At 37.0% G+C, this 12,194-nt stretch overlaps 1 protein-coding gene across 9 annotated transcripts in view; it reads left to right on the forward strand.

Moving 5' to 3' along the window:
• The window catches only part of AFF3 (ALF transcription elongation factor 3), a 573,872-nt gene that overhangs the window by 398,713 nt on the left and 162,965 nt on the right, over nt 1-12,194 (forward strand). For all 9 annotated transcript variants that reach the window (XM_070236083.1, XM_070236085.1, XM_070236086.1 and 6 more), the window contains 2 exons: nt 71-107; nt 9,831-9,882. In XM_070236083.1, the coding sequence (XP_070092184.1) occupies nt 71-107; nt 9,831-9,882 (89 nt within the window). The remainder of the gene's footprint in view (nt 1-70; nt 108-9,830; nt 9,883-12,194) is intronic.

Genomic DNA, 12,194 nt, shown 5'->3' on the forward strand with positions numbered 1-12,194 from the left:
TATATCTCATATTCAACTTAGATTTAGAAAGTCAAAATAAGAAAATTAATTGGTATTTCTTGTTTTTTAGGACTCTCAGCTTGTTTCCTCTGGACACAATAATCCAAGTAAGAAAGGCTTCTCTCTGCAGTTTCGTGGGACGGGGGTGGGAGGTGGAGGGGCTGAGGAGGGGAGAAGCGTGCAATAGACGTTGGGTTTAAAAGAATTTCACTGAAAAATGAAACCCATTGGGAAAAAGAGGGCCAGTTGTTCAAGTATTGCCCAAATGGATAAGATTCACGGTGACCTTCAGTGTTCGTTTGTCTTTAATCAAGGGAAAGAAGGACCAAAGATAAAATGGTGAATTTCAAAGCAATCCTAGGAGAAAGGAACATCATGCTTTACTATAGTTGGTCCCTAGGATGTGGAGGGGAAAAAATTTTAAAGGCAACCAATGAATTATCTAAATTGAAAGAAAATGAGTGAGCAAAGAGAACCAATCAGAAGACCTCAAGACAAATGGCCTTAGAATCCATGAACAAACCATGCCTTCTTCCAGAGATAGACTAGAGTGTCTCGGAAGGAATTTCTTTATTGAATTCATTGTTTAGAAAATGTGTGGACTTCATCATCAAAGGGAGGATGTCATCATTCCATAAAGTAGTGTTTTAATTCTCTTCTTTGGCACTACTAATTGCTATTAATGTTTTCTTGAGCATTAAAAATACATAAGCCATTTCATTCATGTCATGAAAGCACATGCACAAAGACTGGGCTTTGTTAGTCTCATGACCAGCCAGTCAGCTGAGGGCATCCCTTGCCAGCCACATTACAAAGCTGTGTTTGAACATGAAAGTCATCCTGAGCTAGCAGATGTGTCTTTGGAACTGAGGCTCACCCACTGAGTATCTGTAATGGCAGAAGCGTTGGAGAGAAAAGACATCCAGACAAAGGTGTTAGGAAGCCCCAGACTTTTAATGTACAGCCAGGGAAAAGTCAGGGTAGGAGGATGGTGGCGTAATGATACCTAGGCAGTATCACTTAACTATCCCACCCGCTGTTGGGATATGCCATGAGCACAGGCACCAGTGAAGAGGTGAAATGGCAAAGGATTTGAAATCTAATGAAAATAATAAATTAAATAGTAAGAAAAAGAATCAGAAGAAAGGCATGGTTAAGTCCATGAGGTGTGCAGGCATCAGCATCGTATGCCAAAGACCAGAGCATACTGAAGAATTGCCATGACTTTCCCCACCATTTCATTCCATTTGAGTTTAAACAGTTCAGGGTAAAGGGGGGATATAATAGATGAATAAATGTACATTCTCTCAGCTTTGAGGTTTTGACATAAAGAGCCCAGCAAATAGCTGTCGAGTCTCTTCTATGTGCCAACACCTTGAAGTATGTTATTTCACTTGATCCTAACAACAGCTGTATGAGGTAGGCATTATCATCTCCTTTTTGCACATGATGAAAATGAGATTCTGAGGTTAATAACTAGCCCAAAGTAACATGGCTAAAAAAATGACAGCTAGGATTTGAATTCAAGGATCTGCCCCAAAGACAACAGACTTTCTTTCCATCCCATTACCTTGACCTCAAGAAGGTTGCTTCTATCACTTAAATGTGAGATTGAATTCTTGGCCAAGAACTATATACTGTATTTTTGCATGCATCTGGCACATTTTTATGATGTGCCATAACATTCACATGCTAATGCTGCAATTTAGATTATGTAAGAGCAGACGCATCTTCTATGGGATGTGAGATGGCACTGCCTTGTGTGGTATAAAACCTTCTGGCATTTCATTATCTAAGGAAATTTGTGATTGGCTTTCTCTTTTCTGGGTGTAGGGGGATTTTTCTTTTGTATTTTTCAAATAAATCTTCCCCCCAAAGCCAAGCACATCCATGAAAAGGTAATATCACTATTTAAAAATATGAGCATTCTCTGTAGATTACAGCACATTTAAAACTTTAGGAGATCTGGTCCCACCTGCATTTCCTGTGCTCTTCTTTGTATTTGGTTTGAAATCATTACAGTTTTTGGAATCATGACTCTAGTAAATATGTAGAAAATAGAAAAAAACTGAACTTCAAAGAAACTAAACACAAAAGGTATATGTGTGGATTGATGCACCAACCTTCACCACTTTTGGTCAGTGCTTTTTTTCTTTTTGACATTAGAAAAACTAAGTTCTGTAGATACTAAGAGAAAAGAGTGTATAAATTAAATAAAATTATTTTAATTCATATCTTTTAAAAGGTAAATACTTTAGTCTGAATTACTGATTAATTTAACTTAATATTATAAAATAGAAGCTTATTAAGCATTGAGAAACTTAAATACTAAAATAGGTGATATATGTTTACATTTTTTTAAAGTTATGATAGTGTCCTGTTCAAGTAGCAGATTAAGCCTAAGCAATTCTTCCCCTCCCTTCAGAAACCCCATTTAAATAATCGTAAAGCTATAGTAATGGAAATAAATCCATAATACCACTGAGAACAGAAAGGGATGCTATCAACAAACCAGGAATTGAACTGAGTTTTTGGAAAACAGAGAGTAGATAGGACCCTACTGTTAAATAATCTTGGGCAGGGAAGGTCATGACCCAGGAAAAGAAAAAAGGAAAATAATGAAACAAACAGAAATAAGCTGTGGTGGTGATGGGAACCATCCCAGAGAGCTCCAAGAGACGCTCTGGATTTCCACTCAACCTCAACAGAGAAGAGGCATGGACTGTGGACAGTGAAGGGAACACCTGCCATTCTTCCACCTGTTACCCTTCCCCATCCTAGCTGGTTATCATACAGAGCTTTCAGTCTGCTTTTCCTCCTCCCAAAAATAAAATACCAAAAAACATAGTAGTATTTGCTAAGAAAATGAACAGTTGACTAGAACTCCTAGTTGGGAGCTGATACCTAAAAGAAAAGCAGAATAGATTCTGAGATAATACCAGACCTTAAGAATAGACACATATGAGTGCTGAAAGAAGAGTCAACTTTTCTCAAGAAGGAAATAAAAATGCCACACACCCAGAGTAAATTGCTTCCTATTTTTGCTGAGAGGTAGGGGGAGGGTAAGGGCGCCCAGCTTGCCTTGAGTCCTCTCTTCTCCTGAACCCTAAATGAAGCCTTTCAGTTAGCATACGCTGTCCACTTACAAAGAACTCTATATCAACCCTTCCCTACAAGGAAGAGGTGTTTTAGGAAAATAGAACAATGTACTAATAGAGGAAATCCACACCAATTACTTTCGTTAACCAACCTGTTATCATTCAAAGATGTGAATACATAACCAGTGAGCACTAAAGAGAAGAACTGACCCAAAAGAAATCTAATTAATTCAAGAAACAGAAGAAAAAATTTTCAAGTATAATTGCAGTCTTATTTGTGGAAATTATTTGTAAATTTGTTACAGAAACTTATTACAGAAATTATTTGTATAAAAAAAAGGAGAGAACAGATCAGTATGAAAAGGAAGCAGTTACAGAACAAATGAGCCCTTGAGAATTAAAAATATGATTGATAAAATAGAAATAATGGGTAGTAGGTGAAGTCTGGAATCTGGAATATCAGTTTGAAAACTTTTTTTTCTGAATATAAAGCAAAAGACAGATGGAAAATATGAAAAGAAGCTACAATACATGGAAGATCAATCATGGTGGAAAGGTCAAAATCTAGTGAATAGGAATACCAGAAAAAGAAAACAAAGAAAATGGAGAAGAATAAATAGTAATAGAAATAGAATTCCAAGGGAAATGAGCAGCTCACTTTCAAAAACACTTATATTCAAGGAAACAAGAGCCCATGAACAAGATCAAGGAAGGACAACACACAGCAAATTAGAGAGAACTATCAGGACTTCAGATATTGGAATTACCAAACCCAGAATATAAAATAAGGGTGCTTACTTTAATTTCCAGAAGTGGGAGGACTGAAAATGTGGTAAAGAACAAGAAGATTTGAAGAAGTACTAATGAGAATGTCTAGAAGTGAAAAAAATAATAACAGAAATTAAAATTTTCTTTGTCAGGTTTAATAGCTGATTAGACATATCTGAAGAAAAAATTAATGAATTGGGAAATTGAACTTAAGAAATTATCTAGATTGCAGCCTAGAGAGACAGAAATAGAAAATATGAAGTGGAAGTTAAGAAACATGGAAGATAAAGGGAAAAATTCCAACATACATTTAGCTGGAATTCCAGAAAGAGATAAGGGAACAGAGGAAATATTAATGGAAATAATAGCTGAAAATTTTCCAGAATTGAAAGACACTAACCCACAGATTCAAGAAACCCAATGAATATTAAGCAGGATAAATAAGAAGAAGTCCACAGTAGACACATTATAGTTAAACTGCAAATTACATAGATAAAGAAAAAATTCTTAAAATATCCTTTAATACCTTCAAAGAAGCAACAATTAAACTTGTAGTTGACTTCTCAACAGCAGCAATGAGAGCCAGCAGACAGTGAATTTATAACTTCACTTTTGTGTATGTGGAAATTGCCAAGATGGTTCTCAAATTTATTTGATAGAACAAAAGGCGGAAAATAGCTCAGACAGTCCTGAAGAAGAACAGGTTGGAGTCTTGCCTTACCAATATTAAAAATAAATAGAAAAATATTTTTTGCTAAGTAATGAAGATAGTAATAGACAAATTGAGTAATGAGACAGAATACCCAAAACAGACTCACAGATATATGAAAACTAGATTAAGGTGACAGAGGCGATAATGCAGACCAATGGAGAAATAATGGACTTCTCAATAGATAGTACTGGAATAATTGGTTATCTACAGGGAGAAAAATGAAATTGGCTTCTACCTCACATCATATACAGAAACTATCTCAGGTATTGGTAAAAGACCTAAATCTGAACAGTAAAATGATATACTTTCAGAAGACAATATAGAACATCTTTCTGCTATATTTCTTAAATAAAACACAAAAAAGTGTGAAATAAAGGAAAATACTGATAAATTCAAGTATATTAAAGCTGAGAACTTATACTTATCCACTGTTACCAGAAAAAGAGTAAAAAGACTCATACTAGAAAGTTATTTGAGGTATATGTGTGTGTTTACATATATATATCTGACATATGTATATGTGACAGAAGATTTGCAATAAGGCAATAAAATGCTTCTATGAATTAAAAAAGATATAATAATACCACAAAAATATTTTTTAAGGAATGAAGAAGAATGTCACAGAAGAGCAAGCACAAAATCTCTACCTCATTGGTACTCAGAGAAATGCAAACACCACTACGAAATTGCATTTTACATTATTAAATTAGAAAAAAAATGAAAAGTTTAACCCTAAGTTAATTTGGAAACCACTGTAGGATTACCTGGTCAAGTTGGGCATATGTAAGCCCTACTTCCCAGAACCCCTAACATGTACACGGGGAAGGATGTTCATGAATGTTTGTAATTGCGTCATTCATAATGGAAAAACCTACAAGTCCACCGGGAGTAGAATAAATAAGAACATCATGGTAGATGTTTATAAGAGGATGCTGCTCAGCAATGAGGATGAACAAACCAAAGCTACATGCATCGTGATGGCCGAATCTAAAACTCATAATAGTGAGTGACAGAAGTCAGTCTCAGAAGAATGCATACGGTGTGATTCCATTCATATAAAATTTAAAACCAGGAAAAACTAAAAAATATTTTATTTATTAATAAATACATAGCTTGTAAAAACTATCAGAAAAGAAAGGGAATGATTAACACAAAATTCCATTACTTGATAGCTGGCGGGAGGGCAGGAAGAGGACGCAAGCTCAGCAGGCTTCTGGGCTGTTTCTTGGCAATGCCCATTTCCTGGCCTGCAAGGTGTTTTCACAGTTAACTCATTGTAATTTTTTAGAACTGTATATATACACTTTCATATGCGTGTACATTTTTATATGCATTAAATGCATGCTTTATTTAACATTTCTTTGGGAAAAGCATAGCCTTTACTTGAGACACATTAACCTGTGACATGGTGAAATGTAAGAATGAGAATCCATTTGACGTAAATGCCAGGAACACTTGCCTTCATTCAGGTTTAGTGACATTCTCTTCTGACCAGGCCCAGTCCCACTGCTTTGTTCTTTCGTGACTAATATTTATATTGCTGTAATATTGTAAATCCTGTTGTTGGTTTATAATTTTTCTAATTGGCCTACAGGAAATTCCAAAAATTAAATTGTTAATTAAATTAATGTTAGTGAGCACGACTCATTAATAATTACTGAACGGAATATAAATATTTTAAATCTTGGCTGCGTAGAAGGAAAGGCATAGCTTTGCAGAATTGTGTGTGATAGAAGGAAAGGCGAGAGGGAAGGACAGATGGGGAGCTTCCTCATTTCACATAGTATAGAAGAAAAGATGCTGTCAGAAGTTGATTAATCAAGAAATGGAAGATTAAATTTATTCAAAGTTACAAATACCCACTAGAGGCACTAAAAGTAATAACAGAACTAAGAAAAATTCTAAGGAGAGGGGAGGTGGTAGTATAAGTATATTCATATCTTCTCTCTCATCTTTCCTATCAGAAATCATTACTTACTGTCTAAAGCTGATACATCTAGAAATAAGTCTATTTCTTAGCGTAACTGTTGAAGGACTGTCAGAGCTAAGAACCAAAGCAAGCAAAGTCTTACCTTTTCTCTACTGTTCAACTATTTTTACTGTGAACATGGATTGCTTTTATCATAAAGGGAAGTTGTAGTGTAGCAAAACTTTCCTCTGCAGCAGAACACAGCCTCACACAGGTCTGTTTTGATCCCCTTTTCAAAAATCTTCTTTAGTGCATATCATAGCCCTGTTGATGGAGAGTGCAGTACTCCAGCAGGGCAGGCATTGTAAGTGTTTAAAGGGCGTGAATTAGACATTATTTATCTTTCTGCTTACCAGACAGAATACCCGACATCTAAGTCGTCGGTTTATTTATTGGATGAAAAATGTAGCTTTTGTGATTTTTTTGAAGTGGCCTATTGCAGCCATCAAGCTGTTTCATACCTCAAATTGTATATCCATCTCAACGGTGAGTGTACCTTACTCCTCGTCTTCCACTGTAGCGTGGGATTCTGTATTAATGACAGGTCATCAGACAGAAGACATATACCGAGTGTGTAGTGTATGTCAGGTACTGTGGAAGGCTCAGGGAGACAGATATGGAATGCTGAATTGAAAGTACATATATAATATACATGTGTATATACATATGCATTTATGTGTGTGTGTATATGTATAAATATATCATTCCTATGGCTCATTTTTTTTCCCTCTTCCTCTCTATAATTGTATTTCCACATGCAAAATGACCACACTGCACCTGAGCCAGTCTCTCATGTCCAGTTTCTTAATGATCAAGGCAGTTCCCTCCCAAAGAGCCTAGTGTGGTATCTATCATGGAAACAGCTGAAATAACCAGGATGATCCCAAACAGTCCTCTTTGGTGGCTCCTGAGCACCCAGCTAAAAAATCTCTTGCTGACAATTTCCCAGCTTATGTTCATTATTTTCCCTTGGGTCCTGATAAAGAGACTATGATTCTTAATGGCTTATGCACTTAAACATTTCATGTTAGCTTCAGCAATTGCATCACCTAAAATTTCAAGATGTTGGGAGAGCTTTCTGTTTTATTCTTTCTAAAGGACAAACATCGTTTTAGTCCCTGTCTCCACCCTGAGCTTACTTTTCCCGCAGAAAAGTGAATTCATTATCAGCCCTGAAGTTGCTGCCAACACTCACTCTCAGACTCTTCGTAAATGCCCTGTTTGGCCCCATTGTGTCCTTCCTGTTTGCCAGAACCTATTCTGTTTTCCCTGTTGCCACAACATAAATGCTGCTAAGAGCAGAGATTGTCAGCCACAGCTTTGTCCCTGAGCTGATCCAGCCCGGGATGCCCGCAGCCCCCAGATTCCATGTGCAATAAGGCCTGTGTCCTCTCAGCCTGCGGGTCAGTTGGCAGTGTTGTTGGTCAAGGTAAAACGTATTTATTCAAACATCCAAACAATGTCTTCATTTATATTATTGATTTCCTGTTTTTGTGACATGAATTGTTTGGAAATGTTTACTAATGCCTGCTGCTGCTGGGCCTGCTGTTGCACATTGTTGATTACGGTTGGATGGGGGGTGACTACAGGTGGCTACGGACCAGGGAAAGTAGCGAATTTCTCCCAGTTAAAGGGAAAAAAATAGATAAATATGTTTGAGAAAAAGTAAACCTCCATTTAGTTTTGTCTTACATAATGCAGGTGTTAGAACTCTCTATTTAGGATTCTGGCAGGAATTGTGGTTACTCAGTGAAAAAATGATTCTGGAAAATACTAAATTAGGTTATTTTCCAGCACTAAAGCCAGTTGATGAGGCTTTACCTGTCTCCTAAATGAGTACACCACAGACTGGCCTGGAAGACAAAAGTAGAATATAAAAGTAGGAACCTTAAAGCAAGTTTATTAGTTTGCCACCTCTCGTTTTTCTTCAGTGTGGTTTCCTGTGTACTGGGGCTCTGCCTGGTCAGTGTTTGCTATCCAGGCTGTTAAAAACTTCTGTGGCTTCATAACAAAGTGGCTGTCCCTCATGGTTGTTGTGACACTGTGTAGACACATTAGCACAGTTATATCTCAGATAGATGTGTGAACTATACATAACTGTGTCTTCTTTTTCTCACAACTGTTTAATTTTCTATAAGAATAAAAGAAGAAATTGTCAAGTCTGCTTTTGAGTCCGGTTTGGATGATGTCTCAGACTGTTTTCCTCATATAATTTAGGGGTCGTTCCTGAGACTAGGTGACCACAAGCTGACGCCGGCAGCTGACATATGGGGCTTGTATGGTGCATAGACCTGAGGCCGTAAAGAGTAGACGGGGGTTCTGTGCAATCGCCAGGCCTGACTTGAAAGAGCAAAGCAAGTTAACATCATCAGGCCCATTTCTTACAACCCACAATCTTCCCTAGGGTTTATTCAACTGTTAGCGTTGCACAACCATCATAACCACAGCTGACTCACCCTCACAGTCATGACTCTTCTCCCCTGTCCCCTAGCCTCAGGGAGATAAAATGCAACACTTTACAAAATGAGGATGCATAGTCAAATCATCAATGGTCAAGGCTCGGAGAATTACATTAGATCTATTGCTAGAGGAATGTGCCCTTTAAAACTACAAAAAGTGAACTGGTTCCAGGCTCCCTTAATTAAAACCCATTAAATCCTCCATGAGCACAGATGGCAGAAACCTTTCTTTATGTGGACTTGCAGATGGTCAGGAAGGATTTCTGGTTTACATCTTACTCTGTGTTAATTCAGGGGCCGGATAGCCTGCTGCCAGGGCTCTCAGTGGGGTGTGATTCTCTGATTCTCGGGGATCTTGTAATCTGGGGTGTAACCTCGGTGTGCTGTAAAATTCTCTCCTGCAAGTTCTGATGCACCCTGACCTAGTTTGGCTTGTATTAGCAGAAGGGATCAAAGTGCAAAATGCCTTGCATGTAGAAGGCTAATGAGGTTTATTTCCTTAAATTTTCTGTAAAATGAAGTGGAAGGAAACAGGTTCCATCTGTAAGATATTCGTCTTTTGGCAAGCTCCCTACTCTGAGCCTCTGGTTGTTTGCAAACAGCTCCTTGGTACCTACTCACAGATCGGTGCCTGGGCAATTGTATTGCAGAGAAGAAATTATTTTGCAAATCCGGTTCTCAGACAATAAAAAGACGTTTTAAAAGCCTCCTGCTGCACATTTCGAAACATTGTTAATAGGAGCATGGAAATATATTTAATCTCTCTTAAATCTTAAAGACTATAACGTTCACATGTTGTTATTTTTTTCTGCTTCCCTTTTAAGAGAAAGGTGATGCTGAGCCAGAGAGTCCAGACAATGGCACATCGAATACATCGTAAGTGTCTTTCCTGCTTCTCTCTGAGATGATGTTCTTAAATAGGCCTGTAATATGAAGCCATGCGAGTGTCTTGTAATAGTAATACTGCTGCTAACAGAAGGCAGCCTGTGTTCTCTTTCTCAGGATGATGTCTTTTTAAATGCTTTTGGGTGCAGGTGTATTTTGAGGTCTTTCTTAGGCTTTAGCACAGTAAGAGTCATCTGAAAAACGCAAACACTCCTTTTCATAAAACGGAAAAGAAGTGAGATTGGAGGGTGTGTGTGATGGGGGAGAAGGGCCCAAACCCTTTCGGATCGGGTGGGAGACTCAGCACCGTCCTCAGTAACTGCAGAACTTTCACACGTGCCGGGAGATTCTGTCCGACACACCTGCCACGTGCCAATGTCACTTTAAAAGCCTGCCATCTACATTATGTGAATTATGTGAAAAGTCCAATTATAGCTATCTCTGGAATCTCAAAAGTTTGTTGTATTTTGGAATTAACAAACTCAGTTTTAAAAAGATAAAAAAGGCACTTATAAAACATATGTTCCTCACTGTGTATTTTGTCTTTTTCTTCTCAGTCCTCAAGGAATCCAGATATGTTTTAATGATTAATTTGATACCAAATTTATATACTAAAATTTAAATAAAATAATTCACAAGCTAACAAATTATTTTAGCTCCGCAGGAATCAGTAACTGGTTTGCTCCTTAAAAATCTTTGTTTTCCTCACTCTGAGGGCCGAGATATGTTTTCTTATTATGACAGCTTTGTGAATTTGTCTGCCTGTGGACCGGTGCTCTTGTGACTAAGCATTTAAATCCTATTGATTAGAAATCGCGGTGTACGATATAGTATTATTGAGTCCTTTCTTTTGTCTGAGATCTGTTTCTCAGTCTATGAAGATCCTTTGGCTTGCATAGGATGGCTATATATTTCATAAAGGATATGGTTATATGTTAGTCTTTCTTAAGATATGACCCTAAAAGTTCTAAATAGTTCCATTATTGTGATTTATGCTGATATGATGAATATGACTAGTTTTAAGTGGTTAAAATATTACTAATTTTTAAATTTTTGAGCTGCAAGATATAATGGGAAAAGGGTTTTAATGCCATCTGGAGGCATTCTAGAGAACTGAAAAGGGTAGAATCACTTAAAAATTTGATTCTTTGGAGTAACATTTGAGACTGGGTAAGAATTTATGCAACTAGAAAGTAAGCTATTTGGGAGTTATTACATTTTTTGTAAGTAATTTTATGAAAGTGCCAATTATTTTAGAAACAACAATTTTCAAATGCTCATTAATGAAATCATTTTAAAAACAGACAAAGGAACATACAAAATACATTGGAAAACTGTTAACATCCTACATTTAATTTTACAAATTTTAAAATCGTACTCAGTAGATACTGATTTTGTTAATGGAGTTTGATGTGCCATGAAAGTTCTCCTTCCATTATTTCTAAAAGCTCCATTCTCTAAAAGAATTGGTTTCTATACTTCAGTACCTTATAAAAGTAAATATGTTGTCTGAGGAATTTCTTTTACACCGTCTAGAGATTCAACAATGATAAAAGTTTGAAGCATCACCCCATATTCCTATCTCTTTAAGCAAAGCAATTCCTTAGTCATCTGCCTCACATCCTGCCTCTTGAACTAGAAATAAAGACTGAAGTTGCAAGCATCTCTTTTAAAAGTGGAGAATTCCAAACTTGAGCCTCTTGAAGAGCCCTCTAACAGTGGTTCTGTTATAATTAGGCAAGAGGAGCAGCGTGCTATGAATAAAGAACAAGGACTCAGGATGCCTGAGACTTGTGGAGCATTTTATATTATCTGTGCAGTACCTTATTTGAGCTCTCTTTAGATAGACAGATTGGGAGGGGATAATATCCTTATTTTATATATGAGGAATCTAAAGATCAGAAAAGTCATTCAACTTAAGTGAAAAAATTAGGGCACAAATCTTCAGATATTTTGCTTTTTTGCCAATTTACCATACTGGAGAGTCAGTGGATCTTAGGAGACAAAGAAAAGCCATGAGTCAGAATCAACTAGAAAAACTGAGATCAGATTATTTAAGTGGTAAGTGTATTGGTTTGCTAGGGCTGCCATAATAAAGTACTGCAGATGGGTAAGTTAATCACAAAAATTGGTTATCCCACAGTTCTGGAGGCTGGAAGTCCAAGACCAGTCAGTAGGATTGGTTTCTTTGTGAAGGAGGGATCTGTTCCAGATCTCATTCCTTGTTTTGTAGATGGCCATCTTCACTCTATGTTTCTTCATATCATCTTCCTTCTATGTGTGTCTCTGTGTCCAAATTTCCC

The sequence above is a fragment of the Equus caballus genome, chromosome 15, assembly GCF_041296265.1.
Source record: "Equus caballus isolate H_3958 breed thoroughbred chromosome 15, TB-T2T, whole genome shotgun sequence".
In the NCBI taxonomy this organism is placed as follows: Eukaryota; Metazoa; Chordata; class Mammalia; order Perissodactyla; family Equidae; genus Equus; species Equus caballus.